The sequence below is a fragment of the Ursus arctos genome, unplaced genomic scaffold (genome assembly GCF_023065955.2).
Source record: "Ursus arctos isolate Adak ecotype North America unplaced genomic scaffold, UrsArc2.0 scaffold_3, whole genome shotgun sequence".
Classification (NCBI taxonomy): Eukaryota; Metazoa; Chordata; class Mammalia; order Carnivora; family Ursidae; genus Ursus; species Ursus arctos.
Window position 1 is genome coordinate 55752960 of NW_026622985.1, and position 24195 is coordinate 55777154.

The window sequence follows — 24195 nt, forward strand, 5'->3', positions numbered from 1 at the left end:
AAGCTTGACCTTTATAGGATGTCAACACTGAGTCATAAAATGGTAACATTTCAAGTCTGGAAAGGACCTCAGACATTCGGTGCCAACCTCCCTCCGACAGAGAACTACCCCAACGCGTGGGGAGCTAACCTGTCCCCGGGTCACATACTCAGGCAAAGTCCAGGCAGGGGTGGCAGTTTGGCACCCAGGTCTGGGTGTCCCCTGCCCCCCGCCCCCCGCTAAGGTCTTGTCAGTGGTCTCGTGGGTGAAATAAATGGGAAATCCAGCCTTTGCAAGCCAGGTGATAGAGCCCTCCCTCACTTCACAGGGCCTGTGCATTAAAGCTGTTTAAAACGTACTCTCAGAAGTTTGCTCAGGAAACACTCAGTCCTCCAATACTGTGTCTCCCCAAACAAGCTGTTTACTTTTCAGGAGGAGATGTTGAGAGAGTAAGTTCTTTTCAAAACTATAGCAATGCCTCCCGGGTACTTTTGACGGAGTCTGGGTATCCTCCAGCCATGCTCCAGGTACACAGAGGCAGCTTCATGAATAGATACGGGATAAAGGGTTTAAACCCTTCTCTTAAACTGTTACTCTACTGTCAAGGTAGAAATTGAGTCCTGAGGGGAAAATGAAGGTGAGAATTCTTAATTCTAAGTTCTCACATCACTGAGTAACTTTACTGCCCCAACCTCCTCCTCCACTATGTTTGATCTGTGGCCAGCACTAAGTCCAAATGGTCCATTTTTCAAATCAGTCCTGGCCCAGAGGCATAAAGGTCGACCTTGAAGAAGCAAAGTCAGTCCTGCATGCCAAAGGGGTCGTGATATTTGTAATTCGATTATTACAACCCTTAGCCAACCTCCCATTTTCCAGCGTGGGTCTATTTCCTCCCCTGCGCTGTTTTGCTCTGTAAGGAGAATGCACTTTACCCAAAGACAAAGCCAATGACCCTTTGCAAGCCCTGTAAGTCGTATGTCATCCACAGATTTCCTAAAGGGATAATTTGTGTGTCCTAGACCAAAAAGAAAGTATTTTCCAGTTGCCTAAATGAGGATTAATGAACAGATATTCAGCAAACCTTTGGGGAGACACGAGGGAACCTCTGGAATGGGCAGGACCATCAAAGCCCAAGCAACTTGCACAGTAGGCATCTGTAAATTTCAGACTATTTCAGGGGCATCATTTTCAAGTTTTTGCCATCCCTGAGAAATGTTTTCTATTGCTCTATTTTTCTGAAAAGTCAAAGGTCAGAAAGCCAACCCCCAAATATAAATTCTACGGTGGCCGCAATCTTTCGGGAGCGGGTTCTGCAATTGTGAGCATGGTTCTACCTCAGCGGACTGTCTTGGGATCAGAGGTGGGGAGAGAAGTCGCCTGGGGCGATCTATCACCTGTGCCTTGTTCTGCAGCACTCCAGAAAATTCCACGGAGCTACTTCTAAGGTGCAAAAGCAAACTGCTGTTATGTCATCACACAAGGCGCTGTTACAGCTTTACAGCTCAAGTGCCCGGGGTCTCAGGCGGCCATTCTGCATTCTTACATGAACGCCCCCCCCCCACGCCCCCAAACCCCACTCTCCAACAGAAGAAGGCCTTTCAATAATGAACAGCCAGGTCTGTTCCACAGAGCACAGGAAAAACATGATAAACCGAGTCACACAGCCTCGGCTGTAAACATATTCTTACACAAGATTTCTACAGCTTCGTATAAACAAAACACGAGCTATTAACCACTTGCAGAACAACAACCAAAAAAAAAGCACCGGGTTTCCTGCAATTAAGCTGCAATGTTTTACAGTGTAATTTTATTTATAACTGAAAAAGAGTAAATAAATAAATATATAAAAAGTCCAACAGACCCCTCCCGCCAAAGGCTTATTCTGCAAATTAACTTTGCAGTAATAAAACCTGTACCGGCTGGAACCTTTCCCCGGAGCTCCGTGGCACAGGCGGCCAACGCAGGTATACGGCCGAGAAAAAACAAAGTAGGGCATTTTCCACCTTCAGCCAGGGATGTTAATTGAACTTTGGCAAACGTTTAAAGATTTCTCTCTCTGTGTTCAAGAAAGAATTAAAAACAGTTGAGCTGGGGGGAAATGAACATCTGTTACTGACTTACACTCACAACCACAATGAAAAACATTCATAATTAAAGCGATTTTGCTTCCCTGCTAGTTAGATCCGTAATCTTGGGTTAAAAATATAAATGCAGAGGCTCCTTATTGTCTTTGGGGCTTTCTTCTTACAGCTGCTTGTAAAAAAGGTAGTTTAAGCTGGGCTGCATTTTTTTCCGTTGGAAAAACAATATCAGGAAACAGATTTGCGTAGAAAGATAGGGGATGACAACAGAAAGCACCTCACATTGAGGCTGGTTTTATGAAGCTATGAAACAGTAGTCAAGAAGTGTTTTATACTTGGGAGTTAAATACACTTTACAGCTGTGTAAAAAAACCAGAGCCATTTTGGGCTGAACATAAACATTCCAATGTCTACGAGGTTTACTTATGTTGAGCAAGCCGGGCAGGTTTCTATCAACTTGGAGGGATTCGTGTATTACACAGAACGGCGCTGGAAAGCCTTCCACATCAAGTCATTTCCCCTTCGACATGCAGAAATTTCATCAAGAAAATCCCATCTACTCCCATACGTGCACCATGGCTATTGAACCAGCCTCCTAACTGATACACCCGTAGCCTCCAGTCTCACGTCCTCCAACCCGCCCTCCTTCCACCGCCACATAAACGTTCTCCCTAATAGCTGCGGCCCAGAATATGGCTCTTCTTTGACTGCATTAGTTACCTCTCCTATTACAAATGCCTCCCCGCTGCCAACTCTATTAAACACAAATTCCCTAGCCTAGCATTGAAGGCGGTTGTATCTGCGTGTACGTGTCGCAAACCTAATACACCAGCCAAACTTGTGTGTGTACACTATGTCTGGTCCCCACACCACCATCTGGCAAGTTTGGGGCTTGGAATCCATAACACAACACCCACCCCGCTATATAACCCTTACCTGCCCTCATCCCTGAAGGCCTCTCTCGAACGCTCCTTTTCCCCGGGGAATTAAGTATTCACTGGACTGCTCCCAAGTAGAAGGGACTGCTCCTTCCTTTGACAACTACAACACTTGATTTTAGGCTCTTAGGTTCAGGGTCTTCTAGGAGCTTTATTTAGACCCTTGTCTTCTCGGCAACTAGATTCTGGCCCCCTGGAGGGCAGGGATTCTTTTCTCATCGTTCACCCCCTCCCTGCGGCACTCAGAGCTGGGTCTTCCATCAGACCCAGTTCCTTGGTTGTCGATCTTCTCGAGAGCTGGTGGAACATCTTCTGATTCTTGTCTGCCATGCTGCTAAGGGAGATGCAGACACTTTGATGCCATTATTGTGTGGGCTACAAACCCTCATCCTCGCTTTCACCAATAAAATGTGCAATTTGGTTAAACAGATTTGCCAGGCTGGGTTTTAACTAGAAGGGTAGTCTTCATTAGTTCCTTTTCTTGGTCAGTCCAAGAGGGAATTAATGCTACCCATCACTTAACATTGTTTTGTAAGTACCTTAAAACAGGGCCTCACCTTGGAAGGTGCCCATGAGCTCCGGCCAGCTCCGGCCCTGTTCGCACACCATGGACCCGCCAGGGTAAGGGTGATGGGAAAATCCCCAGGGAGGGAAGACCGGAGGGCAGAAAACTGTTAGACTCTTAGCAGAACATGAGGCTTTTTTTTTTTTTTTTTGAGGTTTTGGAAAAGAAGTCTAGATGGTTTTCTTTCGAAGTGGTATTGGTTCAACACACCTCTCCCTTCCTTCGCCGCCCCCTCAGGAACGAAAACCAGAAGTGCTGAGGGAGCTATGATGTTATTCCTGGCTTCAACAAGAGCGGGAAGTGCCATAAATCTCGGAAGAAAGCCGAGGCTCATGGGATTTCCAGAACCAATTCACCGATTTATGAGGATCAGATCATTCAGACAGACATCTGAGCCTTAGGTCCTTGTGAAAAACATCAGCATGTGGGAACATTCCTGTCATTTAGGAAAAGGCTATTCTTTCAAGGTTCCCCGCTTATTAGAAATATCCCTGACAGCTAGGGAAAAACATCAAAGAAGCACAGCCCAAGTTAAGCCAGTCAGCAAACCTTTCCTTTAATTTTAGAATGACTTATCTGGGAAAATTGCTAGTGGTTCGGCGGGCAACAATAAACAGGAGAGATGGTGTGGCACGACAGGGCAGGAATGTTGCTCAAACAGCCTTCGGGTCATCATGACTGGCCTTGACAAATATGAAACAGCAGTGGTTCGCAAACCAGGTCCATGGCCTGATGCTGGGCTGGCGGTGCTAGAATCACCTGGAAACTGCTAGAAGCTCCCAATTCCTGGCTTCCCCCCTCATATTTGACTAAGTTTAGAGTGGATCCCAGGGATCCATATTTTTAGGATGTTCCCAGACCGGGAAAAATTAGGGAACTACTGAAATACAGTCTATCATGATAGAGGTAGTCAATGATTTAAGATCGTGTCTTGGTTCTGAGAGAGAGAGTCCTTGACTATATATCGCCCCTGAAAACCTGTTCCTGCCCCACCGTGTCCAGGAAATGGCACCACCACCTACTCAGCTGCTCCGGCAAGGAACCCAGGAGTCACTCCTGCCTTTCCCTCTCCATCCCCTCCCGTAACCCCTGTAGGCTCTACCTCCCAACACCCCACGTCCCACCATAGCTCCACCCTAGGCCCTGGTCCTATCGCTGCCACCTCTCCTGGAGGGTTGCAATAAATACCAACCACCCTTTCGCCATTCTTAGCCTGTCCCCCAACAGTCATTCATCAGTCAGAATCCTCTTTTAAAAATGTAAGGCAAACCATGACATTCCCCTGTGTAAAATCCTCCAGTGGCTTCTCATTACACTTTGAAAAAAGGGACAACTCTTGCCAACTGGGCATTTTTCTCCCTCCCTACCCATCTAAACAATACGCCCTCTTTCTTTTTCTTCATCTAAGATGTACTGATTCTTAAAACTCAGAGTGAATATCACTGCCTCCAAGAAGTCCTCCGTGACTCCTCTCTCCAAGGCCGGGCTAGGTGTCCCTCCCTTCTATGCACACGCCACGCTTGTCTCTATTGAGGAATTTAGCATCCTGTGTGGGTTTCATCACCTGTCTCTTCCCCACATGTCTCTGGGCTACTTGAGGATGGGGGTTACGGTTTTTATCTTGGCACGCACATCTGACGCAGAGCAGGCACTCAAATGTTTGTTCTGCGTATTAACAATACCTCTCCTAGCTACTCCTGGAAAATAGTCATCCTAGAGAAAGAGGATGTACTGAGTAGTCCTGAAGGGCACACAAGTGAATCACATTTCATATTTCACATTTCTAGGGGTCACAGAGGAGAGCAACCAGGAGTGTGCTTTGGAGAAAGGCAGACCTGGGTTAAGATCCAGGGACCCAAACTTACTGACAGTGTGCCCTTGGGCAAGTTACTTAACATCTCTGACCTTTCAGTTTCCATTCAAATATAAAATGGGGACATGAAAAATGTGCTGAGCAAAGGGCACAGCACATTCTAGGCGTCCCCACATGGTGACTACCATTGTCTTTCCTTTTTTTTTTTTTTTAAAGTAGCTCCACACCCAGCATGGAGCCCAACACAGCGCCTGAACTCACAACCCGGAGCTGAGATCAAGTCAGACGCTTAACGGACTGAGCCCCCCAGGCGCCCCTAACATTATTCTTCTCATTGCTCCAGGTGGGCGCAGGTGAACTCTAATGCCCCTTGCCAACCTGGGGTAGGGGCGAGAGGGTCTTTCTTCAACTAGTTTTCATAACTATTTTATTCTGTAAGTCATATCTCCTGATTTGTTTTCCTCCTTAGGTGATCTCTGTCTTAGCAGCATTTCTGGGGTGCCTGGTTGGCTTCGTAGAGCGTGCGACTCCTGATCTTAGGGTCATGAGTTTGAGCCCCACGTTCGGTGTAGAGATTACTTAAAAAACGAACAAACATTTCTTAAAAGAATCATCTGATTCCACTCTATTCAGGGGCGACTCTGATGGGCGACTCAGAGGACACACCTTACCCTTCTGCCCTTCTCCCTCCAGGGGGCATGTTTCCACTGTCCAGTGTCACTAACACTATTGTCCTTATAACTGTCCACACTTCACTAAGTACCTACAGCGGAAGGAACGCTGGATCAAAAATCTGAACCCTTTTTCTTTCTCTCTCTCTGGGTAAGTTTTGCCAGCGTTGTTTCTTAAAATGTCCAGCACTAAACTGCTTTTATCTCACTAATTAATAATTAGCTTTGGCAAGCAAGAACGTAAAAGGCACAGCTGGCTCACTCTCAAAAATAAATTGTAATAATAAAATCCCAGATAGTGTACTAGGTTTAAAATGCAAGGAGATGGCAAGGCTGTGTAGATGCCAATAAAGCCGAAATCGCAAGCTGGGTGTCTTTCCTCAGTTGACGGAGTCAGTGGGAGAGTTTCCATGACTCCTGCCGGACAGGGGTCCGTGCACTGGGGCGGACGGCAGGTCCCCACAATGGGCGCTCTATACTTGAAAGCCCTTGAAGGCTAGAGGCAGTCTTTTCTACTGCTGCTTTGTAGCTTGGAAATCCCAGCTAGTGATGACTTTATGGGTTTGTACGGTCTAGACAAGAGGGTTACTCTTTGGTGAAATTGCTCCTCGGGGAGGGTACCGTAAAAATTCCCATACTACTAATTACCGTTCCGCAGGGCAGGCTACTGAGAGGACGCCGGCCTTTGGCAGAGGCTGTGGTTGGAAAGCCAGTACTCCCAGTTTTATCACCCACTACGTTTATTTTCTTCCCTGTCAAAACAAGGACAGGAAAAGGGGACAAGAGCCCTAGTGAGAAAAAGCAACTCCAGGTAACAAGGGAGGACGAAGAATGAAGGCTGCCCCTCACTTGGACCGAGGAGGCAGGCTTTCTTGGAGAAATAGGGGAATGCTGACCCTCCTTCTGCTTTATGTTTTCTATGTAAGTTGTTTCAGCTTTCTCCGCATCCTTAGACGTTAGAAGAGAGTGGTCTGGACAGATACAGATACAGTGGTCTGGACTGGGTATAAGGGGTAAAATGCTTCCAGAAATACCTTAGCCGTGGTGCTAAAACCCAGAGGAACTCGCAACTATTTTCACCTCAGGTTTTACGGGACTGATAGAGGTAGGTGGCTGTGTGCGCCCCTGCGATACTTGGAAGAAATCATTTTCACCTACCCCAGGACCGAGTCAAGAGAAAACACCTGTCTAGAAAGCTCAGGGACTCTGGGTAGCTACCTCTCTGGGAGGAAAAATGGGCTTCTGGGAAGGGAACTCAAGGCCTAGACTCCCTGGCGTCACGTCCAAATGCAAAACAAGTTCTGGTAGAACATCTTCTTGTCCCGAAGCCCTCCCAGACCATGCCTGCCCCGCAGAGGGGCCTTCTCTGCCCTCTGGGCCCCTCCGTGCCCGGCTCTCTTATCTGGTACGGGCCCAGTTTTCTCACTGGCATTTTATTCGTTGTGACACGTCTCTTCTCCTTCCCATGGAGCTGCTGAGGGTACAGTCTGTACCTTTTGCCACCAGGACTTCATCCTGATGGACCCAGTGATGGTCTTGCATGCTAAGTGCTCAGTTATTCCCGAGGACGGAGAACCGATCAAACAAAAGAGAAACTTCTAGACCCCACCCCCCAAAAAAGGCAAATAGAGAAGAAGCATTCTTCTTCCTCTTTGTGGCTAAACTCTAGTAAAGGACCTTGTGTTTGTTCTGGGGATGGGAGTCTGGGAATATTCTGGGATCTGCAGCTCCAGAAGGAACTGCATGGCTACAGTCTGACGAGGTCTTGTGAGGGGAGAACTCTAACACAACTGGCTATGAAAACACACTCATATTTCGTAGGGGCTGGAGTGCGACGGAGACGGAAAGGACACGAGTGGGAACAGGAAGCTTGGACTTGGCTTTCACCCAATTTGGCGACAGGAGCTCGAGGCCCTCACTCCGCTTGTGTGAGCCTGTAACACTTTCCTTCAGATTTTCTGACCATGATCCAGTGAAAAATAACATTTTATATCACAACACAGAACATGACACACTCAAGCATGAAACTAAGTTTCCCCAGACAATGCTTACACTTACTGAGTGTGAGGCACCCTAGTTTTTCTCTTTTCTTCATGCTGGTGATAGCTTACAGTTACAACAGCCAAGAGGATGGCTGCCGATGTCTGATGCTATTTTATGCCATGTTGGCCTGCCTCCTTTGCTTTCCTCAGTCGGGAGGGGTTTGGGGCAGAAGTGCACCTCTTAATTTCAGGGGTGTTAAGGAACGACTACTTACGTAATAAAACCACTGCATCACCCACCTGCCATTCTCTTCCAAGAACTCTCTCCCATGTGGTGAAGGAGGGAATGGAGCTGTCCTCCCATCTCTGACCATCGTTTTATTATTATTTTTTTAAGTTTCTTTATATAAGTAATCTCTACACCCAACATGGGGCTGGTACTCAAGATCCCAAGATCCAGAGTTGCACGCTCCTCTGACCATCATTTTAAAGCGAGCAACAAGTGGAACTGAGTTCCTTCCCCCAAGCTATAGAATCTCTGTCCTTTCACGGCAACAAGTATCAACAGTGTGAGGCCTCCCCCATTTTAGGGCATTTACTTTTACCAACTCATCTTTGTCAGTCTCCCATTCTTTTGAATATTCCAAAGACACTGGTACTGAACACAAAAGACCCAGAAGATGAACATGTCACAGCTAAACTGAGGCCATTCGGAGTACTTCAGAGACAGGCACTTTGAATCGTTCTCTGCATAATCGTATTTTCACAGACCTCGAGCCCCCTGGGCAAAGCCAGAGGAAAAGGCAACTCTCTGGGACCCTGATCCGTCCCCGTGTGTTTATCATATAGCTTCACCATCTCTTTCCAGAGAGACTTCAAGGGACTCTACTACCTGATGTTTGACATTCGGCTAGCACTAGGGGCATGGTTCGGGGTCACGGGACACAGTCCAGTGAACTGGCCCACATGGGAATGAAGCCCAAGGCCTCAGACGTATTAACACCGTGCCGGGGTCACCTGAACTAACTTCAAGCCACATGGTTCCAGAAGGCCAGCATCACGAACCCAAGGGAAGACAGTTTACTACAGAAGACTGTAAAGAACCAGCATGCAGAACAGATTCTGTTCCGTATCTTCCTCTGTCAGGGAGAAGAACCAACGACAACTATTAATTGGACACCTAAGTAACAACACGGTTTATTAAGTTAATAAATTCAGGCCACTCAGAATGCTTTCTAGACAAGAACCTGACATTGCTCTGAAGGAGCCATAAATTGCCATCTTCTGGAAGATGACAAAAGAGGCAAAATGTTCTGAGAAAATATCCACTCACTTTTGACTCCTGTCATCTTTCCAAAATATATAGTCATATAATAGAAAATACAGACCAAGTGAACAGAAATTCAAGGAGGCTGTGCGATGCTATTTTTACGAATCACTGCTACCGTGAACATGGAGCTCCTTTCAAATTTATATATAGCATAATTCATTTTCCAGTTTGCCCTCCTTGCTTGACAGAATTAAAGGGACGAATCTCCTCACTGTGCCACATCGATAGCTTTAGCTCAAGGGCTCCCACGTGACAAAGGACGAGCTTTCTAGTCCTGGCAAACCTTCCTCTTCTGATGATGCCAGGACACAGATCTTTGTAGAGAAGGAGAAAAAAAAAAAAAAAGAAAAGAAAAAGAAAAAAGAAATCCTTTCTGGAAAATTTATGACTGATTCATTTTAGGAAACACGCCTCTACAGATTATTTACACGTGTTAACTGGATTCTACTAAACTTTTAATTTGCTGTGTACTGGCCAAGTACCGTGTATTAACTACCAACGGAGTACACACGCTTCTGTAACGCAAGCTTCTTATGAAGTTAGCCCAGAACCTCGGATTTATTTCTGAAGAGAATTTTAAAATCTCAATTTTTATATTTGCAGTTACTTCATAATTTTAACTTTATGGTTTTGGTCTCCAAAAGGGGCTTATTCATTTTCGGGGGGCAGGGAAGGGAGAACCCAACGAACCCTCCAGTCTGTGGTGCGTTGTCCACAGGTGGTGGGAGGAACCCATCCAGCCTGTCACAACCAACTCCAGGCCAGGCCCCTCTGGCAGGTCACTCGCAACTGAGCTGCCACGTTTTAATTTCATGCTTTTAAAAGTTAATGATTTGTCAAGTTTTGTTAGTCTTAAGAAAATAATTTCCCTTAGGTACCGCATAGCATATTCTAAATCACACGCATATATTACTGAAACTGAGTGGCTTTAATTAAACAATTTTTTCAAAGACGGTTTCCTTTTAATGGCAGTGAAATACTGTTCACAGCATCTGAGAGCTCTGCCAAAATTAACTTTCTTGAGTGGAATTTTAGGGAGACTTTTTTCATGGGATGAGACTTTCAACATGATTAGGGTCTAGAACTTTAGGTAATTTTATTTTTTAAAAGACTTTGACAGAGAGAGAGTGAGACAACACAAGAAGGGTGAGGAGCAGAGGGAGAAGCAGGCTCCCTGCTGAACAGGGAGACCGATGCGGGGCTTGATCCCAGGACCCTGGGATCATGACCTGAGCCAAAGGCAGATGCTTAACCAACTGAGCCACCCAGCTGCCCAAGCTTTATGTAATTTTAGAAAGTAGTCATCTAAGAGGATGGTATGGGGGCCTGTTCAAGATATAGGATCATGACCGTGTCCCAAAAACATCATTCAGATGGAGTGCCTGGCACCGGTCCTTGTGTTTGTGAGTGTACGGGAGTTCAGCCTAAATAATGCTGTATGGTTCGGCCTAGTGGACAGAAACGGGAACACAGCAGCCAATGGAAAAGCATGTTGAGGTCCTTTCCACCCCTGAATTTAAGGTTCTATGCAATCGTTTTCCAGTCAAACTTTGTGACTGGAATTTTAACTATGCGGTTACATAGCATATAGAGAGCTTGAGATATCTCACACAGAATACACCTTGTTCACTATTTGCTACAAGAGAAACCTGCTTTACACATGTTTTTTCTTGTTATTTGGCATTTCTTGTTATTATGGCGATTCTGAAAAACGTGTCTATTTTAAAACTAAAACTCCCCCCAGACTCAGGCTATAAAGAGACATCTTAGGTGGGTGACATTGGCAGGTGTTGTCTAGCTACTTTATCTACTTTATTCAAAATTATTTGACGAGAGGAAAAACAGTTTCGCTGAGTGACTTGTTCTTGGCCTGTAATCATCGGGAACACCTTGGCTGCCTTTTTTGCCTTTAGGAGAAAAAAAAAAAGTAATAACTGGGTGCCTACATAGAAAACACAGCACCTCATGGCATAGTTAAATCGCAAATTCCTACACACTTGTTCCCCAACCCACTTCAGTTTCTTGAGGATGATTTTTGATGTGTGTTTCCATGCCGAAGAGAGCCTGAATTGGCTACGGTTAAACACACAAGCAACCAACTTACTGAGCCCAGTGGAGCGTGAGACACGTCTTCGATCCCGTAAGATCAAGCCAACTCCTTGCTGGTCTGATGGATATAGATTAACACCAGCAACCAGTTTTCTAAGGAGGAACGATGTAAGCTTGGTAGCAAGCTACTAGAAATCTCTCCGTCCCTGGCACCAGAGAGGGTCCGGCAGCCTAACTTTCTCCCTTCCTGTCAAATACCACTTTCTTTTTAGTGCATCTCCAAGTCTGCACAAAGCCCTGGGACAGCAGCTGGGAGATTCTCTGTACCTTGACTGTCTGTTTCGCAGGAACAAATTAGCTGAACGTTGTCCCGTTTTTCTGCAGATTCTTTAATGCTGTGCAGCTGGATGTGCCTGGGGATCATTTTATTCCGAAAACCAGACCCACATGGAAAAGACATTAAAATAAGTTTGCTGCCGTGATACCCACGAAGATGAAAGGGCCTCTCTGATTTTAATATGCTGTATTTTAGATGGGAGGGAAAAGAAAAGCCTTCTTTGGAAATACAGACATTTGGCCGGGCTACAAATTCATCAGGTGTTAAATCCCCATCACCTTCGAAGTCGAGGTGTCCGGGAGCACCGCGCGTCTGTTTGTTTATTCATGTTTCCAGTGGAATCTGCACCGGTTTCCAGGCTTACAATCCATCGCTCTCTTTAGCGCTCCTATTTCAGCTCAAAGGAAAATTACTGAGAAGTGTGCACTGATGGGTGCTGGCATTCGAGTGAGCTCTGGATCGTGGCTTAAAGAGATCGCATTCTTTTTTGGGGGTTGGGTAGGGGGCCTGGGGGAGCACAGCACAGCCTTCATGTGTGCCCTTTAAAATAACTTTATCTTGTGATCTCTCCTGATATTTTTTTGGCCAGTGCAGAGACCCCTGCCAGGACAAAGAAAAAGCAATGTGGCCTGAGAGCCAAAGCCGTGCCATGAACTGTTTCCAGCATGAGGTGAAATGGGACTGTCAAGACTTTTAAGATTTCTTGTGGGACTTCTTAACAGTGGACGTAGTATTTTTCTTGAGTTTGATTAAACAACACAGTTAATAGTAGAGATGAAATTTTGGTTTATAACTAAGTGCACATTATGGTGAAGCAAGGTATTGCTACAGTGGTAGGCCTCAAAAACATTTTCATTAGAAGGTAAATTATAGATACCTCTGTCACTGCAAATATCACATCCAAGGATAAGCTGCTTTTAAGTGACTGCCCGTGATAGAAACTGGGTTTATTTAGAATTTCAGAGAATAAAGCTGAGCCGCTTTAGTTTTCTTCCCTGAAAAATTCTCAACATAACGAAGCACTCTTTATCTTATGGGAAGCAAATTTTCTGGCTATTGGAAGATCCAGATGCTAGAACCTTCTATCAGGGATCCTTTTAGTCATTAACCAGTTCTAACTGTGACCTAAGACGAAGTGTTTGGCAACTAGCTCTGCTTGTTCTCTCCTTCTTTCCTCTTTTCTCCCTGCTTTATTTCTCATTTAGTATGTATTACAATTGTTTTGACCATGCTATCGATTCCTCAGGGTTTCTAAGAAAGCTGAGAATAAGGGATTCCACTTACTGTCCGTCTTCAATGGAGAGGAAATTCCAGAGATTTTCCTACTCAAAGGACCGACCTCATGTATTTACTTGCTTTGTTCTTAAATGGATTGTTTACAGCAGAGGAAACCCTATTTGCTGGCTCCAGGAGTGGGTGGAAGGTGTGGGCTCCTGTTTCTCATTTCTGCCTGGGCAACCAATTCTTTTTTAACCGAGGCAAGTACATCCAAGTGCAATGCGCAGATCTCAAGTGTTTAACTGGTAAGTCTAACAAATGGATCCCTTTGTGTAACCAACATCTCAATCAAGATCTGGAATGTATCACACCAGAAAGTTCTCTTGTGTACACACCCCTCCCTCCAAGATTCCTGAGTCAATCACTGTTCTGATTTGTCACCACAAATTTGGTATGCCTGTACTTGAATTTTTTTTTACGTACTCTTTCGTGTCTTTTTTTTTTTTTTTAGATTCCTCCATTTTTTTGGTAACATTGCTTTGCTCCTTTTTCTTCCTAAATCTGTATTCCACTGTATGGACAGATCATGATTTGTTCATCCATTTACCTACAAGTGAATTAATCATTTGTGAATAAAACTTCTCCGTGCATCCTTGTACTTGTCTTTTGTGGACATGGTTTCACTAGCTTTGGGTAACATTCCTGGAGTGGAATTGCCAGGCCAACTTCACTTTGGCTTTGGAGCCCTGAAGAAGCTACGTGATCTCTGGGGTCTCACAGTCCTCAGGCGGGTGGAGAACAGTGACATCCGAGCTCTCTCTCCCCTCCTCAGGGCAGCTCTGAGGATGTTCTATGCCCTTCAGAGAAAGGAGGGCAGGGAGTTTCCAAGATGCTGTAGTCAAAATTCACCTGGTCCTGAAGACCTTGCGTTGACCTTTATGTGGCCCTATAACCTAGATATATCTTATTAGTGCAATGTTTAGTTCTGCCACATCATAAAGGGCCCTGAAAATGTAAAAGAAGCTTAAAGTGGGTGGGGCAAAGGGGTGCCCCATGCCTCCAATGGCCGTGGTGGTTGGGCCTGGGTGGCCATTTCCTTCCTGAAGAGGGGGGACAGGGCTCGTAGGAGTGTGTGCGTTTGTTAGAAACATTCAATATTCCATTTTCATGGTGCTTTGAATTTACACAATTAAAAGAGTTATTATGTTTACTAAAATAACAAAACAAGATCTAAAAATCTGAACTGGCTAACTCTTTATTTCTACCATCCCTGGTCTTAAAGCGGTTATCTTAAATATCCCCGTATTAGTGACATATAGTGTCTTTTTTGTTTTCAGATAGGACCTCCCCCGCCAACCTTCTTTTAGAAAATGTGCCTCTGCCCAGAGCAGGTCATTAGCAAATACCACCTGTAATGCACATTCCTGGAACCAGCCTTTTCTGAGGTTAGTGCAGACCAAAAATAAACATGCACGAGTGGTCCTGGCCAGGGCTGGTGAAATACTGTCTCCCCAAAAGGGCAGGATTCAGTTAAGAGCAAAAAGTGTTTTCTTTGTTTTGAACGCGCTATTCAGCTACTTCAAGAAGCCCTAACTAGCCTGGCTGCATCAGCCCTTCCCACCATTCCCAGCCGACAGTTCCTGAACACAGCGGGCTTCTTTACCCCTGCAGTGTCTCCTGCAGAGTCGGGCCCTTCCAAAGCCAATGTCCTTTCTGAGCTGTTGGTTTCCGTAGAGACCATGTTAACACCAGGGGATCTTTCTGTCCCTCTATTTCATTAATCTTCACAATGAGGTAGGATTGCCTCCCACGTGTAGCTAAAGAAACTGAGACCTGGAAATATTTAAGGCCAACTCTCTCTCCAGCAGCAGAACCGATATTTGAATTCAGATCCCTCTAATGCTTAAGGGCTCTCACCCCTTTACTTCTACACTCCCAAAGTTTTGAAAGGTGACCCAGAAAACCCAAGATTCATTAACATCTTTTGTTAACATATCCAGGTCTGATCACTAATTCCCTAAGCTGACATTCAGTCATGATCATAGAGTAGAAAACTGTCTGCCCCAGGTCTTTCCCACTGATCTCACCTCATTCCAACTCCTTTGGAAGTTACGTTTGCTTTACAATATCTAAGACATTTTATGGGTGTGAATATACAGCTTGTAACTGTGCTAAAACAGCAGAGAGGGAATGACGCCGTATGTAGCTCTCTTGTCTTACTAATCACCCCTGCTGATAATTTAGGCCATCTGTGCTTATGTCATGTTCATTACGTGTCCTACAAGTTCTAACCCACAAGAGCTATGCCTTATGCTTTTCTGTACCCACAATACCTGGCACAGTACCAATACCGAAATAGATACTTGGTAAATGATGTCGAATGAAAAGATGTCCAGCCCCGGTGCTGTGGAGAACAGTGGCTGTGCCATCTGAGAACCACTTGAACTTGGGCAAGTTACCATTTAGGTGAGACCCAGTTTCTTTTGTCTTTAAAGTGGGGTTGATAATGGCAAATGTGAATGCTTTTGTGTGCTATAGAGTGCTATCAAGATCTAATCTATTATTATTACAGATCACCATTGATTTGACTGTTTTCTTCCAGTCAAGAAAGAGTTTTGTTTAGGAAGCTTTCTTGTAAGTTGTGTAGTTATGGAAAAGTAATCGAAATACTACTTCGTGCGTTGCCATCCCTACTCTACCAACACGTTGAGAGGCAAGAGGAGGTGAAAAACAAGTAGCTACGTAAGCTGGTGCAGGGGGGTGGGGGGCGGAGGCGGACGAGCCGCAGGACTGGAGCAGGAGCCTCAGGAAGCAGGATAAAGGTTTTATGAGTCAGTCAAAAAAGATGATGAAAGAACAATGATTAGACCAAATTAGTATATAAACAAACAAGCAAAAAAACCCATGGGCCAGGAAAGGGTGTGTTAGTGACCCTGAACATAATGCAAGCCAGATAATACAGCGACGTATTGTCATTCTCTAGCAACACGGCACCTTTCTGTGAAATGTAAATAGAGGCCATTTTCTTAAGTAGGAAGATTTTGGGGAATGTTTCCTTGGCATGGTCTAAATATTTAACTCTCCACGGCAGAACCTGTGAGAAAGACCAAACCATGGCTTCAGGAATTCATAAGTACGTCACAAAATTCAGTCACATTGAAATATTTTGCTTTGCTTCTCTCATCTTCCACCACGCAACAGAATAGCATTACTTCTCTCCTTGGGTGGGTAGGGGGAGGTATGTTAGTTTAGAACTATCCTTAGTTCTCTTTCTCTGAGATTCTCTGCTTCTATCAAGCCTACTTAAGTTTATTTTGTTTTCTAAAAATAAAAGCATGGCAGGGATCAGGAGAGTCCAACTCAACCACATTAAAATAGCTTCTAAATGTCAAGTAAAATTTTATCAGTTGTAGAAGTCATTATTGCAGAGTAATTTCCATCCTGAGAGAAAAATACTTTTTAAAAAGACCTGTTGTGGATCAGTAACTCCTGGAAATTTAAAAATCTTATAACCCGAACAACTTACTGCAAAAGCCACAAAGGAGTGTTAAGGGTCTACTGTAAGGCCAAATAGCAGGAGACACAGAAATGTGAAGTGAAATAACACAACATAAAAACTCGAATTATGCATTAATAGATATTATCTATGACTTCACACTCATTATAGGGAGCCTAAACAAGAAAACAAAAAAAATTGGTTTAATTTCCTTGGATGCCTTCCTCTGGTTTAATATTTGAATATCCACCCCCTCCCCCTGAGTGGGCCAAAATATATGTACAAGTATTTTCCAGGAGAGACTATGCAATGCTATTATAACCAGAAATCCAGCCAACTCTTTCTGTGGCTTCTCCATTAAGACATAAGCGAGCATCTGTTCAGTCCCTTGGACCCATCTCTGGAGTCCTAGCAAGTAGACTACAGCAACCTTTCTCCACGCAAGGTGGAAACATGTTAACCCAAGCAAGAAAACACACGGCTATGACAACTAGACTGATCGCGTTTTAAAACAGCGCTTTCCCAACTCGGGCTATAAGTTAGAATTATCTAGTTTGAGAGAGCTTTTAAAAACTCCCAGGGCCCAACCTCCCCCTGCCCTCCCCCGGTCCCAACTAAATCAGAGTTTCAGGAATGGAACCCAAGCAAAAGGTGGCTTAACAATCCTCTAGGTTATGGGATGCCTGGGTGGCTCAGTCAGTTAAGCATCTGCCTTTGGCTCAGGTCATGATCCCAGAGTCCTGGGATCGAGTCCCACATTGGGCTTCTTGCTCAGCAGGGATCCTGAGTCTCCCTCTGCCTGCCGTGTTCTCTCCGACAAATAAATAAATAAAATCTTTAAACAAAACAAAACAAAAAAACCCTCCAGGTTTCGGGGGCAGGGGTGTGTGCCTGGGTGGCTCAGTCCGTAAAACATGCGACTCTTGATCTTGGGGTCACGGTTGATCTCGGAGTCGTAAGTTGGAGCCCCACGTACAGTGCAGAGTTCACTTAAATTAAAAAAAAAATATTCCAGGTGATTTGGATTACAGCCTGATGGACAGTCACTCTTTTAAGAGAATCAGCAGCAAATATTGGGGTGGAGGTCAGGGTGGGGAGAGAAATTACTTTCTTAAATAATTTACAGGCACTGATAACTAATACAATCTGCAAAGCCAACCTCAAGACCTTTCCTATAGGATGACCTCCTTCCTCCTCCCAGAAAAGATAATTATTTTGAAACAATATAAATTCATTAAACCCTTTTTTGGAGGGTAGGAGGCCATCAGTAATCCTGTCTAGATCTTCCCATTATATGCACTAAACAGTTGTAGTTATAAAAGTAAAACAGACTCAGTAGATGGGGAAAAAAGAGAAAGGTGACCATATTAAGGTAACCACAGTTAACTTTTTTGGAGTAAAAAATAAAAACTGGGATCATGCTGCACATGTGGTTTTGTAACCCAATAATGTGAAAACCTGTGTCATTACATAGTCACCGAAAACACTGCTGTGAATGACTGCAAAGCAATCTACTGTTTGAAATGGCCATAACTTATTGGTGATTGAGGTTTGCTTTAGGTTTATTCACAGACACAATTAGGACTATGATCCCTTGAATGACAAAGGAAGATTAATCTGATAACTACTGAAAGGATAAACCGTTGGTATCATGGTGAAGAGACGGCAGGTGGGGTGGGAGGGGTACAGGTAGCATCTGCCAATTTGATTGGTGGAAATACTCCCCCCATGGCCAATTTCAAGATAATCCTTCTAACAACCGGCGTGCAAACCTGAATATTTAACAACTGGCTCTCTGGAGTCAGCTCCGGCTCATCCTTAAAGAAAACCCCGGCTAAACCAAAGTAGTCAGTTCTCTATTTCTGATATGCTATTTGAATGGTAGAGTGGGAGTTCTGTGAATGAAAGTGAACCACAGTTCCAGTTATCTTAACATCCTGTTGTATTTGGGGTTTGGAGCTGTCAAGTTGGTAACTGGAGCAGCTAGATGGCTGAAGGTCTAGTAAGAGTTTCCTAAAAGGTCTTAATGTGGGAAGTCCAAGTACACTGGAAAGGCCACATGTTTTGAACAGACAGACGTGGGGCTTTGTGAAGTTAACCTTATTAAAGCCTCTATTTCTTTAATCTGCATATGGGAATAATAATGTGGTCTCAGTGGAGCTGGTATTGGGATTAAAAACATCGTATGTCAAGTATACAGTAAGCATATAATAAACACTCTACAAATGTTAGTCATCTTTCCCCCTTAGCAATTTTACTCTAGATGTTATTACTTCTAAGGAGATGGGTATGAATTCTTTTGACACTTTATTTGCAGGGAATTTAATGAAGTTGATCTTTAAATTACATATCTTTATGATTCAAACCAGGGGTTGGCAGACTGTGGCCTGTGAGCCAAAACTGGTCTGTTGTTATAAAGTTTTACAAAAACTTCTAGTTTTGAAGGCACATCCCATGCCCATTCATTTACAGAGTTCTACGGCTGCTGTCATACCACAAGGTAGGACTGAGTCGCTGGAACAGAGACCACAGGGCCTAGAAAGCACAAAATATTTGCTATTTGGTCCTTTACAGAAAAGGTTTGCTAACTCACGATTTAAACCATTCTAACTTTCCTTAAGTGAATACTTTATTTTATATACACATACACCTACATATATATATTCGAAATAACAAAACAACTTAGGATAGAAAATGAAAAAGATGAGGTAAGAAGATTCTCCCAGGATTTAGAAATTGCAAGATAAATATTAGGTCCAAGAATACCTGAGAAATACTTGAAACTCCAGGATGAAGCTGAGCTCTAACTCAGTCAAGACAGTGTATTTTAATGACCATTTTATAAATGAGACTTTCTACAAGAGGACTATTACTTCTGGACCTGGAATACACCTTAAATGTGGAACTTGGAAGAGTGAATTTAGGAGGTAGAAACTTGGAATATTATTTATAACTTGGCAATGAAAGTGAACGAAACCACATTAGTCAGGCAAAATAAGCTGATCTCTCTAACTACAGGTAAAATAACATTTCAAACATTGAAAAATGTATACAATCAAAATTGTACAGGGTAGGGGTTTAAGCAACCATTTCCCCTAATTTTTGATGTTTACATGGAACGTACTTCGAGCAGCAAATAAGTTACCAATGATCCTGACAGACTGAAAATGATACATCTTTACCACAACATAAATTAATTCTCTCAGTGGGAAGTTGTTAAAATAGGCAAGGTGTCAGAAAGATTTCTTTATGTCTGAAGGAAAGGAAATGATTCCATTTCTTCCAAACATTCTTACATGAAAAATAATAAACTCTCACTTTTAAACTGTCTATTTTCATGGGGTTCCATGGCACCCGTTCCTAATTGGGGCAGTCATGGTTATCTGGTGTTGGCCACAAGTCAGTCCACATTAAGTCAGGTATAAAACACTCTCCGGTACAAAACTTCCCCCATAACTCATATTATGTATGAATAAATATTCATGGAAATACCCAGAAAAGAGGATCGCAGAGTTACACTACGTTCTCATAGCTTTCCCTAGATTTACATAGCAAATATTACATGATGATCCTGGAAAGTAAATCTCCACAGAATAAAAGGGAAATACGGTGGCCTATCTAAAGGAATGGACAAATGCCCAACACAAATGAGCCAATTAATCCTCTACAAGAGAACGATGCCGATTCTGCTCCTGAAGCAACTAGTTGAAAACTCCAGAGCACAGGGATGAACATTTATTGAATGCTGGGTGTATACACATGCTCTCACATTAACTCACACAAGAACCTGTATAATGGGTATTATCAGTGATGTCTAAAGGGAGAAGTACGATAGCAACCCTCATCAGTCTGCCTCGCACACCTGTCCTATCTTCGAAATGCCTAATCATGACAAAACACAGGTGTCTATCGCCATGAGTCCCCCAAACTGCCCTTAGAAAGGAGGCCCTATAATCAGAGTCAACTAAGTTTGCAAAACTTACTAAATCCTTTCCTTGGAGATCAACAATATATATTAAAGCCCTGCATTAAAGAAATCAGTGTACTTGGTCTAACCTTCATCACTTCCCCTATCCAGGAAATCCCTTTCCCTCCAACTGCTGCTATTTGGTGAAGTAAATATTCTGAAACACATTTTGAGAAATACTATTGTAGTCACCTCCCTTGATGGGAGATGGCTGAAAGAGAGATCTGCAAACTGTCAGAGAAAATCCACTTTTTTAGCCACAGTCGAGGGGGTGATGCTACAGAGATGATGGTGTGATTCTAGGTGGCTTCTCTTTGGTCTCAGGATCAACCCACAGTACCCTGGTCCCTGCCGAATGCCCTGGCCTCACCTCACGCTGGTCAGCTGGCCTCTTTCAGGACCTGGGACCTGCCAGGCTCCTTCTCACAGAGCTTCTGCAGAATGTTCCCTGGCGGGACAGCCCTCCTTTCCCTCTTGGCCTACTTGAGTCCTACTTACCTTTCAGGGAAAGCCTTTCCCGAAAGTCCGTCTAGATGCTCTCAGATCACTGAGTTCTATATAGCACTTGTCATGGTTACAAGGCTCTATGTATTTACTGCCCGTCTAAACTCCGACTGCGGGGCAGGGAACTAGAGGCCCTATTTCTCGGATGGGAAAAAGAAGAGGAGGGATCTTTCCAGGCTCCTTTGCCTGTCCTCACTCGTTCCTGCCCATGGAGGAGCAACGACTTCCTGGCTCTCTGAACTGGGGAGAAGGGCCCAGTCCTGCTCATCTCAGGGCCCAGGGTGCACTCGGGGCTGCTCGGCCTCTGTGTAAAAGGGTGGTTTGCGAAATAAGTTGATTCAGGGAAGACATACAAGAGAAGCCCCGCGGTCCTGGATCCAAGCTCCATTCTGCAGTTTGGCTTTACTAACAAAGCTGATCTTGATCTTTCCTCTGGCTGCTGTTTAATTTTTCGGTGGCTTCTCCAACTGGGAGGGGAGGACGAGCGTGTGCTTGTTGTCCCCCTAGAATACCAACACCTTCCACCAGGCCTAACCTCCCTCAGGACGGGGATGAAGTCTCCTTGGGCTCATACGGTAGCTCTGTGCCTGGCACAGAGGAGGCACTCAGAATTTTTTTTTAAACATTTATTATGGAAAATGTTTAAAATAAGCAAAATAGGGAGAATGGTCTCATGAACCCTATGTACTCATCGCCCAGTACCAACACTAGTCAACACACGGCAATCTTGTTTCATCTACTGAAGCAAACCCACTACAGCCATCACACGTGGCAAAGGCTCAAAAAAAATATCCTCAAAACCATTCCCACATACAGACACAATAATTTATAAATATTTCTTCAGTGGTAGAGGACTAAATCAACAAACTCACAAAGACCAGGGTCAAAGAGGGAGGGGGTGTGAATCGTCGTCAGTCCCCGGCCCCTTCTGCTCCCAGCATATCATACATCCCACTCACGCGCACGCTGTTCCCCAACAGCTATCCCTTCCACCCAGGGTAGGGCCCAGCCACTCACCCGTGGGAGTGCTGCTGCGGAATGAAGAGGAGGGGGTGATGGGCGGGGTCACGGGAGGAGTAAGGCTTCCGCTGCTGTGGCGTGGCGGAGTGGACACATTCCCTCGAGACACTGAGCTGGACAAGGTCAGCGAGAGCTTCGGCTGAATCTTCTTCTTTAGGGACTCCTGCTCTCGGCGGGCAGCATCCGTCATGAATCTGAAGCAACAACAGAAGGTGAGTAACCCGGCCGTCCCTGGAGCATGAGGAAGGATGACAGCTCCCCCGACTTGACACATGCCCCACCCTGGGAAAGGGGCTTGTTCACAATCTCAGAGACTCACAAAGGTTCCCTTTTGCTATGGGATGAAATGATCTTCTAGCTCACTGTCTTCAGGGTCCTCACGGGTAAGCCCCATTTCTTCCTGAGGCGAACCCTGCTTGTGGGAAACTTGTACACACAGACTCTGTCTACACCCGCTGCAGTGCCTTCGGTTAGAAGACTTCCTCTCTCTTGGAAGGGCCTCTCTTCTTTCAACTCATAGAAAGCCCACACGTTCTCAAAGTTCCCCAGCACTCCCAGGTGGACAGGGCCCCCTTCATCTGTGGGTGGGTAGGATTCACTGTCCCTACTGCTTCACTGCCGCTTAACGTATGCGGCCTCCTGAAAACGGATTCCACTCCAGATCCTCATCTATTTGGATTTTTAAAAATTTTCTTGGCAGACTGAAGGTCTTGTCTCCCTCACCGTTAGCTGAAAGGAAAGGACACAAGTCCCCGTAATTGCGGCTAGCACACTGCCGAGCCCATCTCTGTAAACATTTACAGAATGAGTAAATCCGCCCAAGCAGATTCAAGAAGGAAAGAGAGCAGTACAAGGAGGAGGAGGACTGCTGAAGACCCGTGTTGTTGTGATTTTATTACCCACACAGGGAAGGGTGACCTTTCCTGATCATTTCACTTAGGAAACTGCAAAGTTATCCCTTCCACACTTCTCTTATGTTAGTAACATTCAAACTGTTCTTTTCTCACTGCATAACATTTCATAAATTCATGTAATACAAGATTTAAAACAATCTATGGCATGATGTCTCTCACCTAAAGAACAAACTTCTTTTCGGACATCATTCAATTTTTTAAGTAGGTTCTGCGCCCAATGAGGGGCTTGAACTCACAACCCTGAGATCAAGAGTCACGTGTTCTACTGACTGAGCCAGCCAGGTGCCGGCCCTTTTTTTTTTGTATTATTGGCAGGCAGGCTTTGTCAGCTGCATTTCTGAAAACTACGGCAGAAAGCCTAGTGAACAGAGGGCATGAAAGCATTTAGGGAATGAAACAGGTGCCCATGCCCACTGCCGTGTCCTCTTAGCCATGGCCCTCCAGTCCTCCCTGTACCCAGGCCCCCATCATTACGTGCCATTTGAATACAATTCATCATTAATTAATTCCCTTGTACTTAAACGTGGTATTAACGACCCAACACATTTCACATTCTGTCTAAAAAATTTCTTAGTATTGGGGCGCCTGGGTGGCACAGCAGTTAAGCGTCTGCCTTCGGCTCAGGGCGTGATCCCGGCGTTATGGGATCGAGCCCCACAACAGGCTCCTCCGCTATGAGCCTGCTTCTTCCTCTCCCACTCCCCCTGCCTGTGTTCCCTCTCTCGCTGGCTGTCTCTATCTCTGTCGAATAAATAAATAAAATCTTTAAAAAAAATTTTTTTCTTAGTATTTGTCTTCACTATGCTAGGAAGTTTTAGAAGTCAACAGATTGTTCCAATGCCTGGTAAAAAGTTTAGCCAATCAAATTCCCAATGAAACAATATTACAGTATTGTTATAGTGTCTTAAAATGTCTACTTTTATACTTGGAACATGGATGGCACATTTCTTGAATGGCTTCTGAATATAATCTAGATATATAACAAACCAGATTTTTATGAAGAACTGAATGATAATAAAGCCACATGCTCTGCCTTGAGCTCTTGGGTTTTGTGCTACAAGATGGCAAAGCAACATTTGCTGCAACATGGACGGCACTGGAGGAGATAATGCTAAGTGAAATAAGTCAAGCAGAGAAAGACAATTATCATATGGTTTCTCTCTTCTATGGAACATAAGAACTAGGAAGATCGGTAGGGGAAGAAAGGGATAAAGAAAGGGGGGGTAATCAGAAGGGGGAATGAAACATGAGAGACTATGGACTCTGAGAAACAAACTGAGGGCTTCAGAGGGGAGGGGGGTGGGGGAATGGGATAGACCGGTGATGGGTAG

At 44.6% G+C, this 24195-nt stretch overlaps 1 protein-coding gene across 2 annotated transcripts in view; it reads right to left on the minus strand.

The window, feature by feature from the left end:
• JAZF1 (JAZF zinc finger 1) overlaps positions 1–24195 on the minus strand; it is a 320632-nt gene that overhangs the window by 25082 nt on the left and 271355 nt on the right. For both annotated transcript variants that reach the window (XM_026508404.4, XM_044387292.3), the window contains exon 3: positions 21948–22144. In XM_026508404.4, the coding sequence (XP_026364189.1) occupies positions 21948–22144 (197 nt within the window). The remainder of the gene's footprint in view (positions 1–21947; positions 22145–24195) is intronic.